At 42.0% G+C, this 21,040-nt stretch overlaps 1 protein-coding gene across 1 annotated transcript; it reads right to left on the bottom strand.

The window, feature by feature from the left end:
* Positions 1–8,799: 8,799 nt before the first annotated feature.
* Positions 8,800–19,335, bottom strand: LOC130202853 (alpha-tectorin-like). Its single transcript, XM_056428659.1, has 14 exons — positions 19,290–19,335; positions 18,178–18,275; positions 17,715–17,731; positions 15,015–15,252; positions 13,809–13,965; positions 12,324–12,411; positions 12,145–12,207; positions 11,765–11,975; positions 10,844–10,964; positions 10,305–10,492; positions 9,815–9,969; positions 9,239–9,484; positions 8,986–9,148; positions 8,800–8,892 (listed from the first exon to the last, which is right to left on the bottom strand). The coding sequence occupies exons 1-14, from the start codon at positions 19,333–19,335 to the stop codon at positions 8,800–8,802; spliced, it is 1,884 nt and encodes a 627-aa protein (XP_056284634.1).
* Between the last annotated feature and the right edge of the window lie 1,705 nt (positions 19,336–21,040).

The following is a 21,040-nucleotide window of genomic DNA, read 5'->3' as shown; positions in this document are numbered from 1 at the left end:
TTCCATGACCAAACATTTTGGGAAATCTTGGTCTGGCAGCTGTCTCTGATTTGGCCTCGGCTGCTGATGATTGGCAATCAGTCAGCAGCCGAGGCCTCTCTTATAAAAGCTCCCACTTGAGAGTGGAGAAGGGAGGAGTGAGCAGAGGCGCAGGTTTGCGGTTCTGCGGTCTGCAGAGTGTTGTGTGTTACGAATAAAATATGTCGTTCAACAAAACCTCTTGGTGCCTGGCTGATCCTTGGTGCTGGAGGGGGAAACCCACGGGTAACGGCCTGAAACCTGTTACACTTGGTGTTTACATGAAAAAGTGATGAAATGTAGTATTTAAACTAACAATGAGAACTCCAAAGCATACAGTATATAACCTTAAATGACTCAAATGACTGAGAGACAACAGTTTGATTACAAGAATAAACATGTATGTATTTTCAGTTAAGGTGCGTTCACTTGCATCGAGGAAAATATATAGTAGGAAGAGAGTAACTGCTTATATTTTGAGCGTCATTCCTTTAAAAGCATATTCATTATTTAAAACTCAGTGTAAAATGAACATATGAATATAACACATTTCCATGACTTCCAAAAGTTTGGGGATTTTTGTTTTCAGTCACTTTTCCAGGCCTGGAAATAAACATTTTAAAATTCCATTACTATTTCGGGTTTGCTATGACAGTACGGACCCTTGAAAGACAAAGTTCAAACCCGCCTGCTTGTCACTATAGTACTTTAACGTCAGAGGAGCCCGGCTTCAAAATCAGGTGCTGGGAAAAGGGCCTAATCGGCCTCAGCTGCAGGGGATCGGGGGTCGTGTGTCCTTGACCCTTTATTAGGTGTAACTAGGATGGAGGCACAGGACTTATTAAACGGCGTTACATCAAAGAAATCAGAAGAAGAGAGGATCTAGTGCTCGAAATACCCATGACCATGTTGAGACTGGGCATTGGTGAACAATGTTGCTGGGCTCCTGCTCACTCTGGTGTGGAGGGAAACAATAGAGCAGATGGGGAGGTATGGCAAAGGAATTGGGACAACGACTGCAAAGGAAGACACTACCGTAACATTCAAAAATCTATAAATGTAAAATCATTCAAAGGGAAGTGTCAAAGAGAGGAAGTGATCATTTCACGATTAAAGATTCGGTCACACGGGTCTGAACTCAACGCGGTCGGAACAGATAGGTGCAGTGTTTGGTTGTGGCGAGACGGAAGATGTACACCAACGACTGTTAAACTCCTGAAGTTTGCAGACGACACAACGGTCATCGGCATCAAGAACGGTGACGAGTCCACGTCCAGCTGGTCCTCTGTGTGGTCACAACCGCCTGGAGCTGAACAAACCCACAACTGTGGAGATGACTGGAATTTAGGAGGAGCCCCCCAACATGACTCCCCCTCACCATACTCAACAGCTCGGTCTCTGCGGTGGAGACCTTCAGGTTTCTGGCAACCACACTCTCTCAGGTACCTGAAGTGGGCCTCCGACATTAGCACCGTCAGGAAAAAAGGCCCAGCAGAGGTCGTACTTCCTGCCTCAGGAGCTGCTGATCCGGTTCCACTCCGCCACCATCCAGTCTGTGCTCTGTTCCTCCATCACTGTGTGGTTTGGATCGGCCACGGAAGCGGATTCTGATCCTGACACCGACTGTACTTTTCAAACTTTACGTCCTGTACTTTTTGAACTGGATGTTTTACGTCAGCTTTTGTCCTTTCCGTGGACCCCAGGAAGATTAGCGGCCGCCAAGGTGTCAGCGAATGGAGATCCAGTTAATAAACAAATAAGAAAATAAAAACATTCTGCCAGGTTTCAGCTGACACTTCTGTATTTGGAGAAAATGTAGTCAGTTTTTTATATTGTGTCATCACGTATTTTAGCTGTTTAGTGGATTTTCGAGAGTTTGAGAGGTTGCGTCACAAAAATGTCGTCATTAAAAAGAAATGATCTTCGTAAACAACAACAAATTGACTCTGAATCGGTCTAATTAGCAACAATTGCATAACGTGTTGCGGTGAGAGCTTGTTTTAGATCTCACTATCACACCTCTGATTGCTGTGATGTCATCATGAGTCACTAATGAAAGCAGGTGTGAACATTGTCCGAGCCAGAGAGGTACACAGCGACGGTTAATGGGCTGCACGCCGAGAGCCGCTCACCCCAGGGGGTCTTAAAAACACAATGTGTGAGTGTGTTGTCGTTGTTGTGTCCATAACAACGACAACACACTCTGAAGTTGTGCACAGTGAACGGATAGTTTCCAAACTGACGCAAACCGGGTGTGATGACCCCTCCTTTCCACTCGAGGGCTTTCAGGATGTTGATGGTCAGCTGATGACCCACACCTGAGCCTGCTGTGGTTCTCTCCACTTGAACAACGAGGGTCTCACTTTTAGTGGAGTTCTCTTCACACAATAGGCCCGTTCACGTGTTCGAGGGCAGGTGGGAGCGGCAGGGGGAAAAGCCGGACAGTTTCTAGCTGCCTTCAAAGAATAAACAGGAAGTAACTGTATCGTTTACTTCCTGTTTGATCCGCTCTGTAGGCTGCTTGTGGTTTGCAGACCTTGTTTAGAATTATTCAAATGTGCTTGTTTCTGGCATTGTACGTTATCTTTAGTTTATTTTTCAAGGTCTGCGTGTGAAACACATTGCTGCTCGTTTTGATATTTGTTATAGAAATAAACTTTAATATTCTTATCAACCACACAGTATATGTGTTTAGATTAAACCGGCCTTTGAGCCGGGTTCAAACACACGGTGAGCATGCGGATCGACATGAAATCGTCTCGCTTCCTATTCCTCGATTAAAGAGATTACAATTAAAAGCTTCTTCCAACTTTAGCCTGTGAGCCGGGATCATGGACTCCCTCATTCGCTTGGCTTGACACAAGACACCTCTGACCTCTGACCCCTGAGGAGCCAAACCGACACGCGTGTGTAGAGGATGTGAAAGGTCATGGCGTAGTACGTTGTGTGTGCTGATTACGTAACAACGGTAGATCTCCTAAAACAAAACAAGCTTATACCTATAACTACATTATGACTGCTAATGCTTCTAATGACTTTTCACATTTAAAAAACAAAATATTAAAATAAACGGGTCATTGTGTGTTTCACATTATCTACAATGTAGATTCATATAGATGCATTATGGATTGATATATTCACACACACACACACACACACACACACAGCTGATGGCATAATCAACCATCACTACAACCGTGACCACATGTTCACCATAGCAGGATTTATATCTGCCGGGTGTTTCAGATTCATCCAATAAAAGAATAAGAATGTCGACACAGTTTTAAACGTGGGATATTTTGTTACAATGAATTTCAAGGTGTTATTGCCTTTTTTATTTAAAAAAATTTATGCCTGCAGTAAAATAGCATTGAGTTTGACATGGTCATAGCCAAGGTCATTCTGAATAGGATTAGGCTACAATGCAATGTCAAGTAAACCTTTAAAGAACAAATATGGACATTTTCAATGTGTTACAACAACATTTGACTCTCCCTGCACAGTAATATACTAAAGAACTACTTAAAACGGTACATGGTCATAGTAGTGCTCAATCAGGACCAGTTAGTTGAGCTTCTTAGTCAAGTTAACCAAAGAATTGATGAGAATTTAATTTTGTATTCAAAACAAAAACACCATGTTCACTGTTTTGGTATTATAGACATTTCGACACAGTCGTCCCCATTTCCCAAGGCTCTGAAGTAATTGGACAGCTGTTTGCCAGATGGCTTCCTGGGCGGATGTGGAGGGGTCCCTCCTTACTCAAATGACAAATTGAGCAGATAAAGGGTCTGGGCCCTATTTCTCGTACCTGGCTAACGTAGTTCGCGGGATAATTTCGGGAATGAGATTACACAAGCGAGGCTTTTCGCTTTCATGAAGAAAGTTTGGAAAAATCACCAGAGCAACAATAAAAACAATTTGAACCTGCTCCAACGCAGGCTGATTCAGTCTAGCTGGATACACACAGTGAGCATGCGGATGGACATGAAATCCTCTCGCTTCCGGATCAAAGCAACAGAGATAAGCCCCACCCCTCTAAAGGTGCGTTCACACCAAAAGCGGATTTTTTTTTTCGCGCGACCGAATCTCATGAAAAGTCAACGTACAGACGCGTGTGGCTGCGATAGACGCAATATTTTCCCGGGCGACGCGATGTGGGCGACGCGTTTACAGCGGCGCAATTTTCGCCCCGAGTTGAAATATTTCAACTTTGAGGCGACATCTCGCAACTCGGGCCAATCGGCTCTCGTGTTCCGCTCTCGTAGCTGGAAGCGGAAATCTTTCAGACGTAACAGTGACTTCATCGGTGAAAGTGACCGAGTTGAGTGAGCCTACGGGTGATGTCATGAAAACATATATATATATATATATTATATATATATATTAATGTCATGAACCCAAACACGAGGGCGTGAGTGTGTGGGACGTCCACGACAAATATAAAGCAGAACTAGTGGTTAGTGATTCTGGTGGATGAAGGAGATGATAACGGTCTTTACGGAGACGAGACACGGAGACAAGCCCCGCCCCTCGCGGAGCGTCTCGACGCTTATGGTGAGAACACGGTGAACAGTCGAGCGAGTAAACTCACGCATTTTGGGCGACGCAAAAAATTGTTTCGCTTTTGGTGTGAACGCACATTAAGGCAGACGACATCTGATCGGCAAAAGATCGGTCCATGTTGAAAAAACGCACCTACAGATTGAGCCACGCCGAGGACCTATTTATCATACGTGGCTCAACAAAGTAAATCAAATGTCCCCTTAACCCGCTTAAATTAACGAGATGATTGACATCAGGCTCTCTCGGTTTCTCAAAGGCTGGTCCACTCTCAAACTTTCGCTAATTTGAACTAGACGTCCGTCCAACTACAAAACGGGGAAGCGTCGATCACAGAAACCATGATCTTATAACGGCACAAAGTCGTATAAACAAAGGAAAAGCCTCTTTTTTCTCTGCTGACGAGCATAAAGGCATATGAGGAATTCCAGAGCATAATCATGAACATCCAACACCGCTGTCATTAAATTCATTCACTTCCTTTGTGCTGTAGAGGGGGCGTGGCTTATCTCCATGGAAACAGTTATACACCATATAAGAAACAACCACTATTTCTGCTTTATACTTGTTGTGGAACTCCCACAAATGTCAGAACATCTGACGCCCTCATGTTCGGGTTCATAACAATATCATATATATAGTTATATGTAACATCACCCGTAGGCTCACACAGCTCGGTAACTACGTCTGAATAATGGATGAAAATCCTCTTTATTCTCATCCATTCTCGTGGATTCATGAATTTACTCTGAATGCGTTTGGTGTGAACGCAGCACAAGTGTTGGGGAAATGTATCGGATCATTTTAAGGCTCTCATCACCCCAAATAATCTGATTATATTTCTTTAATGTGTCAACTCTTCTAGAACAAGTAGATACTATACATGTGTACATACATGTATGTGGAGATGACCATATAGAGTAGGAGTTTGAATATATGTGTACGTGATGAACACATCCATAAGTTTCTTTAGCGCTAAATGAATTATGAACAGCTCGGCATACAGCGGCTTTCCTGATGTACTGCATCAATGAGGAAGTGAGCTCCATTTTCTTCAGGGGGCATGGCCAGATTACCCAGGTAGACTGGTTAAGCCTGCGGTGGAGCAGGTTAAACAGTTTTTATTTGTTGCTATGGTGATTTTCCAATCTTGCTTCGTGGAACCGAAAAGCCTCGCTTGTGTAATCTCATCATCGAAATTATCCCGCTAACTACGTTAGCCAGGTACGAGAAATAGGGCCCAGGAGTTGATAAAAAATGTTGTGTTTGCATTTGGTAGCTGATCCTCGGAACACTCATGAGGACCAAAGACAAAAATTAAATTAAAGTCCACAAAATTTCGCCAGAAGGGGGACAGCTTCAACATCCCATGAACTCATTTATTACAATTGTGCTGTGAGCAAATTATCATATTATTAAAAAGTAATCCGTCCCAATCACATTCTCATAGGTACGAGATTTCGAGCAATGCTCAAACTCAAAGAATGTCCTAATGGGATGTTTATTTCTTTATTTTACATATTACAACTAATAAAGAATGCACATTCAGTGTGTTTACTGTCTCCGTATTATAAAATGAATTGATTTGCTGTTTTTTTGTTATGTGTTATCAGCTGTTTAGTGGAAGTGTCCATATGAAGCAGAGTCCATTCACCAATAAATAATATCCTTTTGTTCTCTCAAAACTATAATATATTTGTATCTGATTTGAGTGATCGGATTTAAATGAAGATCACGTCATGTGTCCAGGTTTCCAGAGGTCGAGTCACAAAAGTTTAGTCGTTAAAAAGAAAGCTCAGGAGAAAACAACGGGGACAACAAACCATTTAGCAACGATTGCGTCACGTGTTGCTGTGAGAGCTTGTTTTAGATCTCACTATCACACCTCTGATTGCTGTGATGTCATCATGAGTCACTAATGAAAGCAGGTGTGAACATTGTCCGAGCCAGAGAGGTACACAGCGACGGTTCATGGGCTGCACGCCGAGAGCCGCTCACCCCAGGGGGTCTTAATAACACAATGTATGTGTGTTGTCGTTGTTGTGTCCATAACAACGACAACACACTCTGAAGTTGTGCACAGTGAACGGATAGTTTCCAAACACGCGTAAGCAAGCAGGTGGGCTTGACCAAAACGTAACATTATTATTACTATTATTATTATAATGTGAGCATTAATGACACTTACATTCAGCTCCAGTGTGGAATCGCTATATATATATATATGTATATATATATGTGTATGTGTATATATATATGTATATATATGTATGTGTATATGTATATATATGTATGTATATATATATATATACAGAACTGTGATGACAACAAAGAGTATATGAAAGTGAGGTTAACCACTTACCAAAGGAGGACATATGCTCACTTGTATTGCAGGAGTACTCACTGCACAACACACTGTACTGCAATCATCACTCTTATTCATTTATAGATAAAAATGTATAGATACATGTAAATAGCCAGTTCAGTGCCTTGCTCAAGGACGCTTGCGGGATGGAACCGGCCTACCTTGTGGTTACAGGGTGACCCTAACCTACAGCCGCCTCTAGAGTTAGGCCTGCGATACAATTGTGTATAATTAACAACAACAAAATACAAAACTCATGTAATATGACTATATATATATTTTTAATCGCTGATAGACTATAATAATAAAAAGGTAGATCAAACATACAGCATGTTTTTGCTTTGTTGAGGTTCCGGACCGAAGGTTGTACGTTTTTTTAATCCAGTTAATTCCCACAGTGTTTGCAGGACCTTATCATTTGGTCCCAACCCGGTCAGAAGAAGTCCATTGAGGTTCTTTTTTGGGTTCTAACAATCACAACAACAACTCCCCAAAACATGGAATCCCCATCCCGCTCCAAATGGATTAAAATAACGGTTCTGTCTCCGTCAGGTGCTGCTAATCAATGCACACCTCTCCAATGCCGAAGCAATCATGTTCACCATCTCAGGTAATCATCCCTGGAACCCGAAACAAGACTAAACTAAGTTAAAACTAGAAAAAGATCTGTATGTTTCTTCGCCCCCGAATACATGTGCTGGTATAGATTCACAGCAATTATAACTGATCCCAGACTCTTCATCTGCGCAAAGCCAAAGCGGGAATCATTTTGAGTCTTGAGTTCGTTGATCAGCCGGATTCTCGATGGAAACCTGGGAAGAAAACCAAAACCGAGTCGCGGTTAGTTGTTAATTCCACAATTCTCCTCAAACGGCAGAAACTAAAAGGTGTGTCGGTTTGTATGAAGTCAAAGTTCTTTGGGTTGTTGGTTCATTTCCATCATCTAGTCGTCTGTCGTGTTAAACAATTGAAGATGGCGGTGTGCTATATTTATTCCCCCCCCCCCCCTTTGCTTACTCAGGATAAGTTGGCTGAGCACATGTGTTGCTCTATGGCGTTAGTGGGGCTGGCTGCAGCACTTTGTCTTGGGGTCCCTGACTAAATTTAAACTCAAAATGACAACAACTAAATCTGGAAGTGTTCTGCTTTGTTTTTGGAGTTCCCTCTTTTATGTCTATGATATTTCCTTGGAGATAAGTAGACTTGACTGAGGATGTCTAGTCCTAATGACTAGGGGTCACTGTGGAAGTGTATGTACTGTCTCATTGGCACTATCATGAACTTTTTACTTTTCCCTTTTAAATCACAGGTTTCGGGAAACAGCAGTAATGTGCATTTTTTGTCAACTGCCATGCTCTAATTGGTACACTGGGGACTTGGAGGGGTGTATCCCATCTTGCTTGCCCTAATGAAAAGAACAGCTGTGTGTGAGGCATTATGTCTAAATACAACTCTTTCAGGTTTTGTAATAAAAAAAGAAAATCTATGAATCGGACACAGTTCACAACCGTACATGTTCCTATTGGTTCCTATTGGCCTCAACAGTTTTTCATCAATATTTTTCAATTTGTAATCGAAAGCCTGAAGTAACACAAGAAACGCAAAGAAAAACTCTTGTGAGTTGGCACAACCTGCCCCCGATAACAGGGTGCCCAGTTGGTAGGAAAACCCCAAGTTGTGTCTCATGAAGGGAGCTCAAACTGAGATCAAAGAGTTATCCGCACACTTGGATATATGAAGTGTACACGTTGTTTGAGTTTTTGGTCTAAAGGACCTTCATCAGAGGTCCTGTGTTTTCTTAAAGTGAGCTTGAAAGGTGTGATAGGTCGGGAGTCGTCATTAACTGCACTTACCTAATAAGTCCAGGCCATACTGATGAAGGTGGGATTTTCATCCTTATATGTGGACATGACAGATCTGCGCCTTCTAGCATTGCGGTGGCACAGCTGTGAAGCAGTTACAAGACGGAGAGATTAATATGCTTACCAGTGTACGCTTATTTGTGCATTTACGTGAATATATTCGGGGACTGGGCATACCGGGACACAGGCGTCATCCTGCTTGACGCACAGCTCCAATCGGCAATGCAAGTAGACGGAACCAGCCGTGTCAGAAAACTGGAATGTGTTGAAAGAGAAGAAGTTGGACGTTCCCAGTCCATTGCCCTCCACCTTCACTGTGTCGTCGGTGGGGTTAGGGCAGCTACACAAACACAAGAAAGCATGTCAGCGACTGGCCAGCAAGAAAAAAAACGAGAAGGTTGATCAGAAAGAGCGTCTCCGAGTTTCTAACCCTTTGATGATGAGGTCATATCTCAGGCTTCCATTTGGTGACGGCTGATCGGTTGCCCAGCAGGAATCAGTCACCACGTGGACCATTCTTTCGTCCAGCCCGTCGGTCTTGAGCTCCACCCAGATCTTCTGGTTCATTTCTATGTTGTTGCTCGACTGGATGGCGTTCATGCGGTCGGGGTCGGTGTATGCTGTCATGGTCAGGTTGTAATTCCATTCTCCAGATGTAATCTTCTGGATCGAAGTGCTGGAATGCAAAGCTACTTAATTATAATATAAATACACACTAGGCTTCAGGCTGCATATAAAAAACACGCGTCCACAAAGCATTTCAGTTTAGTTTGCTGAACTATAGGACAGGGATTTTCATATTTTTCATTCGCAAAGGTTGTGGACGGCACTTGGTCCCCGGTTCTGGTTTTAGTACCACCTGGGTCGAGGTTCCAAGGTAGCTGAGCTGAAACTAGATTGTGGATTTGAAGCACTGCAGAGCACTGATTGGTCAGAGAGGATCATTCCACCTTGGCTCGGAAACACAAAGATGATAAATCTAGAGTCGAGGACTCCCATCACGCACCTGTGTTGGACTTTGATGACGTAGGTCTTGACATCGGGTTGATTGTAAAAACAGGATACGTCAATAACCATTCCGTTGTGACGGTGGATCAGGCCCGTGTGGGAGGTTTTCCGTGCACTGATGGTGTTCTTGTAAATAACTTGACTGTCGTTTGCCTAAATATAACATGGAGACAGATATTGTCAACGCACATTCCGGTGCACCTGCATTTCATTCACTTTTATATTATACTCAATGAATATAAACTTGTTATGCTGCGGCATTTACTGTATGGTATTGAGTATAACAATGGACACATTTTCCTTTATCACCAACTTTATTTTAAAAAAGGTAAGGTCACAAGTCAATGCTACAGTGTGCTGACTACTTGTACAGGTCTATTTACTTCCCTGCAACCCTTGAGAAGCTTAAACAGTATGTTTCTAGTGTTGAAAGGTAATTTGGCTGCTACTTTAAAAAAAAGAAGAAGCTTAAAATAGAAGGTACCCACCATGACCACCGTGCCACAAGTGTTGTTGCCATCGACCTTGAACATCACCATGTGGGTCAGGTTGTCCATTTGACCTTTGCAGGCCTGGTCGTTGAGGTGTAAGCCTGAGTAATCGATGCTCTTGTCCTCCAATAGACAATTAGCCAGACTTATCGAAGTAGAACTCTGCTGGCACACCGTTGGCTCGCCTGAACACCGGTTACACAACAGTGTTGCTTTTTAGCTTTTTCCAAATGGCATACATCAGGAAGAGATGATCATGAATGCAATGTTGAAAAGACCTAAAATGTTTTTTTCAAAGTTTCATGAAGGATTCTTTTGTGCATTTGTAAATTAGATCTCTTGAGCACTAAATCTGAATAAGAAAGCTACATTCTATACTAATGAAGTTTAAAAACAGGTTTTATTGCTCAGCAGAAGCAAGAAACAAATGCTACAAAATCTTTCATAAAAGTCCATAAATCTGAATCTGCAATCATTCCAGCCTATAATGACGTAGCAGTTAAGATGACTGTGACTTTCTTTCATAGCTGACTTACCGAAAGTGCCCGTCGATCTGTACTTGGAGGCAAAAATGGCCCGACAGAGACAGCTGTGTTCCCCAACGTTGCGCTGGCCACAGAACTCGTGAGCACTGCAAAACCTGTCCTTACAGAAGACCTCACGGACAGCAGCTGCAGGTCAGAAAAACAATGTCTTCCAGTTTTAATACATTACATGACATGTTATTTAGCAGGCGCTTTTATCCAAAGCGACTTACAATAAGTGCATCAACCAAGAGTACAAACTAAGAACAACAAGAATACAGAAAGTAACATTTCTTCAAGATAGTCGAACTACAAAAGTACTATAAGTAAGAGCTATTTAAGTGCCACTGAAGTGCAAATCTGTGTTTTAGTCCAGATATAGTCGGAAAAGATGTGTTTTTTAGTTTCCGGTGGAAGATGAAGAGACTTTCTGCTGTCCTGATGTCAGTGGGGAGCTCGTTCCACCACTGACATGCAAGGACAGCAAACAGTATGGATTTCGAGAGATTAGCTCGAAGTGCAGGAGTCACAAGTCGATTGGCTGTAATAGCATTCATTTATGAAACTGACAGAAATCTGCCACCTTTTTTAAGCACACATGACATAAGAAAAGAACATATCTACCCTAAAGGTTCATAAAACAAGTCACGAAACATGCAAAACCTGTCCTTATAGAAGGCCTCAAGGACAGCAGTTGCAGGTTAGAAAAACAATGTCTTCCAGTTTTAATACGATTCATTTATGAAACTGACAGAAATCTGCCACCTTTTTTAAGCACACGTGACCTAAGAAAAACCATATCTACCCTAAAGGTTCAGAAAACGAGTCACGAAACGTCATTTGGTGTCGAAGGTGCTTAAAACAATAGAATAATATTCATTTGATATGTTCATTCGGGTCATCTCGAAACATAACTAAAAGTGAATGAAACACAGGCTCACGGCAGTTGGTCGTTTCCCTCCAGCTCTCCATCTTGACGTTGCCGTTGCGGCTGCAGGCCCGGGCGTAGGCCTCCAGGTTCTGGCACTTGAGACCATCCACTGCAGGATATTTGCACAACGTGTTTGTGCAGGCGGTTATGAAGGGCTCTGGGTTGATGTGCTTGTTGCAAGCAGCGAAGGGAGCCCGCTTCAGGAGATTACACCTGTCCAAGGGAACACGTGACATGGAAGTTCAGTTATAAAGGACGCATATGAGAATAAACGCATTCAAATGGGTTTAGGTGTAAAAGACGGCGTCAAATGACAAATGTGGTGCCACAGAGGTTAGTGATGTCGTTTTATGAATCAAAAGAGAGTTTACTCTGTGTTCACCATTTAGTTGTGGCGTTGCAGTTGATTGTGCTGTCGGGAGCGTCATTGTACTGCATCTCACAGCTGTGGGACAACACACGGCACACGACTGCTCAGCAACGTCATACTCGAACTGCAGTGGATTTTAAACCCTTTCATTCAAAAGAGAGGTAGTACGTATTGTGTTTGGGAGGTCTTACCCCGCAGACCAGGGTCCAGTAACCCTTTCTTCATTCAAAGACCTCGTGGAATTGCCACATAAACCATTCACGGCTGCTGCTCTTGGTCCTGGCCGGTTTCAGAGAACACACGACAGATCGATGAACTTTTACAATAGATGAGCACTGCAGCACACACAAAGCAGCTGGTACTCACTGGTTTTAACTCGGGATTAGGCCTACAGGGTGGGCACATCGAAACCTAAAGTAGTTACGCGACAGATCTTGTTTGAGTTTTCGATATTGGGATCCATATACTGGAATTAATAACCCAGAAATTAAATATTAATGGATTCTTATCACATTACCTTATTAGAATAAACATTTAAAGTACAATTTTGTATTTTTACATGCATGTAAATAAGTAATTAATAGAAAAAGATGGAAAAAAGATTTTTGAAAATAAATGTAGTGGTATGTATTCAGAAAGAACCGATATCATACATGTACCTAAATACATAAAGATATGTTGCTATCCTTTATATATTAGTTTATGAACCACTTTTTTAGTAATAATATAATAGATTTGGTCCATTACGACGCATGAATACCACTATTCTTTTTAATCATCACTTCAATGTCCATCTCTATGTAGATGATACCATCTTAAATGTCTCTGGCTCCACTGGAAACTACTTCATCTTAGATTTTACATAAGTATCCACACATCTTGGTAGGACATATTCCAGGTATTATACACCTTTTATTTTAATACTCATTCCAGCCATGCAAGGCTGAAGTGAACCACTTCCCCATGTTCTAAATAGGACTAAAAGCATTTATGTTTTCCCAAGTTTTGAAAACAGGCAAGAGTGACATTTCCATCAGCACCTCCCCCCCCCCCCCCCCCCCAGAACGAAATTTTCGGATATCAGTCAGTCGCGCGCAATTCCAGGATGCTTTATTTTCATTGGTTGCTGGATTAAATCTTACCCAGATACAACAGATACAGGTTTTTTTCAGATTGGCTATTGTGGAGCCCATTTCTTTTTTCTGATTGGCTGATAAGTGGCTCCTCACAGCAGAACTCCAGGGGAGCGCTTGATTCCTCCACGGTGAGCGCAGCGCGGCTCATGTTGGCGCGCTGCGGCACATTAAAACATTAAATAGCCGAGAGTTTTTTTCAGCGTGAGAAATACGATGTGTGGCGGGAGTGCGTGACTTATTGTAAGTCGCTTTGGATAAAAGCGTCTGCTAAATGACATGTAATGTAATGTAAAAGACCGAAATGCGTGAGTCTCACGCTCAATGCGTGACACTTGAGAGCCCTGTTTTCCTCTAAGTGTGCAGGAGTGTTGGTGAGCAGGGCCTTAACTATCTCCTCTGCAACGAGGGAGTTGCCATTTTTAATGGCATTACCCTACTCAAATTATTTATATTAATACTATTATTCTATATATGAGAGAGAAAAGTATCTGATAGGAACTACAATTCTATCAAAGTCTGTAGTTTTACATGTTGTTGTACCTGTCATGTGGATAATTGTAGTGTAGCCATCAAATAGAATAGAAACGGTGTCGTAGGAGGCTGATATCTTGGCAGTGACTCCGGTCTGGTCCCTGGAGAGCTCCACACCATGGACCACCTGAGCTGTGTTCTTGAGTGTCAGCACTTTGTCACCCAGCTTCATTGTGGAAAAAAAGAGACTCTTACTCAAACAGTCTCGTGGTTGAATGGAAGAAATCCTTTGTGTGATGCCATTTAAAGTTCAATAGCAGTGTTTAAAGAAATGTTCATAGATTTTACATTCGAGAAAGTAACAAAACTACCAAATACTCTCCTACTTCAATTCAAAGCGCTGCATTCAAAATCGGAGTCTTAAAAGTGATTATTGGCATCCGAATTTTCAGAAATTACCAAAAGTAAAAGTAGTTGTAATGCAGAATGGAAATGCATATCGACAAGCTACAACCGTGCCCTCTTCTGGCAATCTTTGGAATCCCTGCCAAACCCATCCTATATAGTACCAAAGAAAATGATATCATTGCTTGTACTACTCTTCTGGCTCGTCGCAGAATACTGCTTGCTTGGAAGTCTCCAGGTCCACCATCTCAGTCTGCCTGGCTTAAGGATGTAATGTTTTTCCTGAGTCTTGAAAAAATCAAATATACACTTAGAGGCTGTAATGACCATTTCACGAGGAAGTGGCAGCCTTTCATTTCCTCTTTCCAAGACCTGTCAGTGTTGCCCAATAATTGAGGCGCGTTAGGTTCTATCCATCTGTCTGATTTATTGCAACCAAATCCATATATTACAAAAATCTGTGAACAAATGTAAAGGCCATGGGTGTGGGTGGGTTTGTGGGTGGGTGTATTATGATTCATTATTTTAAATTTTTTTTATTTATTAGTTGTGTTTCTTCTCATTTTTCACTTTACGTTGTCTGTTTGCTCTACCTTCCTGTCACTTTATGCAGTATTACTGCAAACAGAACACACACACAAAAAAAAAACTTGTTCGCTGATCCCTGTCGCTATATTGTGCACATTCTCTAATAAAGTATATAAAAAATTTTAAAAAAGGAAATGCATATCGACAGTTGTCCGTTTCCTGTCATTAAATGAACTCGGCCCTTGACCACCGGATCATCCGCTGCCTGTAGTGGACTGTGTATCAGCGATTAATGAGATCTAAAGCAAATGACAGCAGCAGTTGTGGCAGCAGGTAACATACCTGAACCCGGCCACTTTGCTCCATGGAGATCTGAACCCCCTCCAGCTGCACAATTAAACGATCTAAAAAACAAACATCTTTACGCCGTCTTTCCTGGAAAACCGCCAGCAACTTCAAGCCCGGGAACAATGAGGACTGCAGCAGAGTGTAACCACACCGGTCCGGGACGGACTGAACTCTGCCAACAAAATCGATGACCGTCGAGCCGGTCACAGAGCACACGGCATTCAACACGCAACTAGAACGGGAGAGATGGGTACTGTGACAAGGTTGTGGCCGTCACCAGTAGGTTTCCGCCCCCTAAGCACCAAGGAATGAGCAACCAGAGGAAATGTTGGTAACTTCTTTATTGGAGCGTTCTGACCGCCGACTGTGTCTCTTCTCATGGCCCCCTCTTCCTCCTGTCCAGCTCCTTTATGGGGACAGAGCCTCGCAGATACACAAACCTAGATTGTCATCAGCTGGTCTGATTGTCCTCAGACCAGCTGATGACAATCAGACACCGTTCCCTGAACCACACCCCCGCTCCACCCACTCTGCAGCCGAGCTTAGACACACCCCGCTGCCACAGGTACAAAAAAACAACAATATTACAATATCAGCGTTTGGTAAAGACAAAGACATTGGAAGAACTCAAGATTGCTGTTGCCATACTGGTGCATTCACACCAAACCCAAAGCAAACTTGTCAAGTGGCTTGATTACATGCAAAGTCAATGCAAAGAGCCTTGGTTAAGTATCGTAAAAGCTATCTGCCACCATAGCCTTCAAGGCAGGATGAAATGGCGTCATGTCGATGGTGCCAAAAGTTTGAAGATGGGTTAATAACATGGCATCTGAGCCTTTCTTCACACACAAGCTGAAAATGGGACCATCTACCCGACTAGAACTGGCTCTAGAGCCTTTTTTAATCGTGCACACCACTGCACAAAGCAGCCCTAACTTTACCAATCGCTCTCATTCAGTTGCTGGTTCATATCAGAGGGGTGGAGGATTGCACTGTCCGGCTGTCCCTGAGCGAAAGGAGCTTCCACAGTTTCCCCTCCCGAGCAGCTGCACCGTGGTTGAAAACCATGATGTGCTTGTGCAAGATGGTACCCCCAAAATGGCCATTAGATTTCTTCAATCTATCAATTGGCGCTGAGAGGCGAGGGATTATTCTCGATTCATACCGCTGTAGTAAACCAAATGAATTAACAAAGTGTGACTTGCTAAACACGGAGTTAGCTGTTGGATGATGATGATGATGATACGGACCTCGGTTTTCCGTCGTATCTAGAAATTCCACACCGTTTTTTGGCCATGGTTGGTGAACCGTTGGTATTGTGTCTCCATGGAGGTAAGGATTGTCTCCATTAGTCTAACATGAGTGACTTAAATGAACACAAATGATCCTGAGGTCCAACTGCCTTCTGTTTGGTGTCAACGCAGCATAACAGGACGGCTATAATGTAATTCTATACTTCTATATTTAATGTTGGACTGATTCAGATTGAGTTCCATGTGAACAAAACTACGCTACAAGCTTAGAAAGAGAACTTACATTTTTTGGGGACATTTTCTTTCCATAATTTCTCTAAATATTTACCTCCCATTGCCTAGGCAACGCTCCATGGGACCACAATCGCTGACGGCAGTAGCGACTCCACTCACATCACAGGTTACAGTGGAGCATGTGTTTGAGTCCTTCACTGTTGTATTTGCCTTGTATGCATAGCCTAGGAGTGGAGGAAACATGTATGGAGGTATTTTGAAATGTAGGACTTTACTAGCAGTTATTTTATATATTAATATTTCATTTTCAGGCCTAAAATTGAACTTTAGGAGCCATTGCATTTACTTACCTGAGAGTCTGCATCCACTGACATCTGTGATTACGCCATTGTTTGTATCAGCTATCTGGAATGTCTGTCTTGAAACTGTAAGACCATTGACTTGTGCCTCTGCCTCCTGGAAAGTGCCAGGAAATAGTGAACGTTTTTTGTATGTGAAATGTATTCATTATTTAGCATTTTTGTCAGTGTGATATGCAATACTATGTATTTAGCTTTCCTGAATGCCTTGCATGTGGGATACCCCCTGAATCTGCCCCATTATCCACCAAACTCACATCAAACTTTCCAAAAATACATCCGTCAAATCATCTATATGTCTCTACAGGTTATTCTTATACTTACAACATCAACATCCTGGTACCCAGAATATGTCTTGATTGCCAGAATGGCTTGTGTTCCAAAGTTGCCGAGTTCAACTTGTTCAATCTGATACCAGAAAGTAGATACAGGCTTCTAAGAAAAGGCTTTGATTTGAAATTACGCTAAAATGTTTCATTCATTCATCATGACAGTAAACATTGGTCATTAATAAACATGAAAAACACTCACTTCCGATTGTTGACTGTCTTTTAAAGGTATTATGTTGACACATTTCCCAGCATTCCTAAGGTTTGGCAGAAGTTTATGAACCCCAGATCCAGTGGGTATGTCTCGGGTAAGAACTGCCAGGTCACCTCTGTCAGCCGTCCCTCCAGACATCAAGATACAGTCATTCTTTATTCCAGGTTTGTACAAGCCACTGAAGCAAACTGAAAATGTGCTAGCATCAAAGGCCACCTGTTGAGAAATCACAGAGGAGATTGTGGATGCATTACTGAAATGGCCTACAGAGCACAAGCCCAAGGGCCCAAAGTGTCAAGGCCCACATCACCCTGGATTTCACCTACAAAATGACAAAAGACTCACAAAATGACCACAAAAAGACAACCACACAGACACAAAATGACCACAAAGAGACACAAAACAACTGCAGAGACACAAAACAACTACAAAAAGACTCAAAACTACAAAGAGACTCAACACAACTACAAAGAGACACAAAACAACTACAAAGACACACAAACAACTACAAAGAGATACACAACAACCACAAAGAGACACACCACAACTACAAAGAGACTCAAAACAACTACAAAAAGACTCTACACAACTACAAAGAGATACACAACAACCACAGAGACACAACACAACTACAAAGAGACTCAAGACAACTACAAAGAGACTCCAAACAACTATAAATAGACTCCAAACAACTATAAAAAGACTCAAAACAACTACAAAGAGACAGAGAGGCATCAAGACTACACACGACTGGTGTGTATTACTCACGTAGACTCTGTCATATTTCTGCCCGTAATAGGTGATGGGGCAGGAGGTGATGTCCATCTCCCCGGAACTGGTAAATGTCTGGTTTGTGGCAGAAGCACCTGAAGATATGGAGATGCATCATGCATGAAAAGAAACGATCCAAAGTCATTCTTAAGGTGTTGATCAAGGATTTACCAACTATTACTACTAATGTTTGGAGTTTAGAGGAAGAGTTAAGAAAATATAATTATTTTTTTCCAGCTGCACCACGAAAAAAGACCCTCCAACAAAGTGTCTCTCGTGTGTCAACAGTTCAAAGTGATATCTTGTGATTCACCAGTGTTAAATGAAAGTTTCACATCATTAATGATAGGGTGCCGTTTGTTATGTCTTCGCTCGAAAGAGTTGATGTTAAATAGATTACTCCCGTCATTGTTTTTCAAGCGCTATGCAAGTAGAATGTATTTATTATTTCATAATCTCTCAAGACTGACAAGCTAAGCCAAGCAGACCGGCATGCTTCTTGAACATAAAAGCACCTAACCAGGGCCTGTCAGCATCGCGTGCTTTGTGGCGCGTCGTCATCACCTCACGCCACTGGATGACTTACATAGTTGCTAACTGTGAAGCTAGATATTAGCTTAGCATTAAGACTGAAAATGGGGGAACATTTAAGGGGGGTTATGTGCTAGACCAGGGGTGTCAAACTAGTTTTCCCCGTGGGCCACATCAGCATCATGGCTGACTCTTAAAGGGCCAGTACTGAAACTTAAACGTATAAACTACTCCCTTTGCACTTGATTATTGTTAATTTGAGTGTAGAAATATTGTACATGGGAACATTTCTCTCATATTATAACATACATCGATTTAATTTGAAAGCTTCAAAATAAAAGCACAGGATATTTTTCTTAAATTTCTTTAAGAAAAGGTGATCGTATGTCTTTCGAAACATCAGGGACCACATAAAATGATGTGGCGGGCCAAATTCGGCCCAGGGGCCTTGTGTTTGACACCTGTGTGCTAGACTATTTCTGAACTCCTACAGTCCATATTTGTTACTTCGCAAATCCTACAAAGTGAACGCAGTGTGATGACAGTCCGTTTGTGCTTGAGTGGTGAAGACTTCTCACCTTTGAGCAGGCCGAGTGCAGCCAGGTAGAGTATGAAGCGGAACATGTTGGCGGTCCTCTGACACGGACCTGGAACACAGCTGGACAAAATGTACACCTCTACTTACAAAGTATTCTCATGCAAAATATGTAGGTGATATCCAAATTAGAATGTTTTCAATACACTTACTCTTTGTAAATAAACGAATAAATAAATGGATTAATTTTGTCTATTTTACCTGAAGGGTCATATGCATTGTGTTGTGTGCTTTTTTATTCCGACTAAATACATCAAGTCAAACCGCTTTAAGCTAAATTTATTTAAAAAGCTTAAAACCAGTGAAAAAAAAGCACATTAACAGACATTAATGAACCTTGTACAATCCTTAACTCTATTTATAATTTATAATGTTAATGCACTAACATACGGACATATCCACTGACACTTCATTCCCCTTTGAGCCACGGCATCACATAGAAAATGTACTTTTTCCAAACGTTTTATCCAGCCAATGTTGACCTGTTAAGACCCATTTCTTCCTTACTAGTGACTGGCGACAGGTTAGAGTCAGTGTAAACCTCTGAGACATTCCTTTATCTCCGGCGTACATGTCTGAATACAGATATGCAAAGATCACTCCTTCTTTATGAATGCAGAAAAGAAAAAAAACGTGCATGCTTATTGTCATTTTGTGAGTCTTCATTTTTTATTTTTTTTTGACGAATTTCTATCAATCTTCATCTTTTGTATTTTTGCCAAAATAAATTACCAGAAATGTTTAGTTTAAAAAAATAAAATTCAGAATAATAAAAGAATTATGTGTGGATGAGACGTGAGGCAACGGTTTCCTGGTTTCCTTACCCCGTATTTGAGGAGAAGTTTATCTTGGATGCTTCAGACTGCCTGCCTGGCCTCTCTTTGAGGAGGACGCAGCACCCTCTCTGTCTATTTATAGACATCGACCTCAATCGAGTTCACTCGACCGGCGCTGTGAAGAAATTCCCATCCTCGTAACCCGGTGTCGTCCTCTAACTGGTTTCTGTCACGAAAAGTTCCAGTTTCCAAATCCTGTGTAATTAACTGAGACGGGGATGCATAGTGTGAAGACATGCAGACGATGCTAGATATCGGACGTAGCAATGCCTCGAGAATGCAGTAGCACGTCAACATACTTGGCTTATATATTAGCATGTGTTCAAATCTGTTAAGTATGAACTGTATTAATATGGTGTCTACTGTAACCTATCAGGAGTAAGTGTATATTAAAGAGACAGTGTACCCCACAAATCAAAAATACACATTTTTCCTCTTCGTCTCAGGTTTATGTTCATGCCCCTCTAAACTAGTTCCGTGAGTTAGCTTGCGTAACCATGCCATGACTTCTTAAAATAGACATGCTTGACATGCATGTTTCTTGTATTTGCACCCCAAGGCGAGTGACATACAGCGTTTCTCAATTCAACGTACACGAGTATAGACTTGTGTTCTTTTGGAGTCTGGTCTTGGGAGTCCAGACTCCGGAGGACGGGAGAAAGGGAGGACAGTCTTTCTGCGATTGGAACAGCTGCTTATTTGATGACGTCACCACATCAGCTGTTCTTGCACCTGAGTTTACTCTAATTATTCACTGTAAATTATTTTTTACAGTCAAATAACCAAAACATCCTAAAATTACATTCCGTGACTCAACAACAGTAGTATTTATAAAAAGTCAACTGTCAGTAGTTTATTTTCTCCTCCGCTACTGTTTCCGGTTGCTGGTGAAATGCAT

This window comes from Pseudoliparis swirei, chromosome 2 (assembly GCF_029220125.1).
Source record: "Pseudoliparis swirei isolate HS2019 ecotype Mariana Trench chromosome 2, NWPU_hadal_v1, whole genome shotgun sequence".
Classification (NCBI taxonomy): Eukaryota; Metazoa; Chordata; class Actinopteri; order Perciformes; family Liparidae; genus Pseudoliparis; species Pseudoliparis swirei.
Note: the sequence above shows the minus strand (reverse complement) of the source record. Positions and strands in the feature narration are given on the sequence as shown.

Bases quoted from the DNA above. Each gene is read 5' to 3' on its own strand.
- LOC130202853 (XM_056428659.1), bottom strand. From the start codon at position 19,335: ATGTTCCGCTTCATACTCTACCTGGCTGCACTCGGCCTGCTCAAAG. The intron at 12,412-13,808 runs GTACAACAACAT...GAAACCGGCCAG, and splicing joins TACAATTATCCACATGACAG to GACCAAGAGCAGCAGCCGTG. The intron at 12,208-12,323 runs GTAAGACCTCCC...GTTGTCCCACAG, and splicing joins ACTGGACCCTGGTCTGCGGG to CTGTGAGATGCAGTACAATG.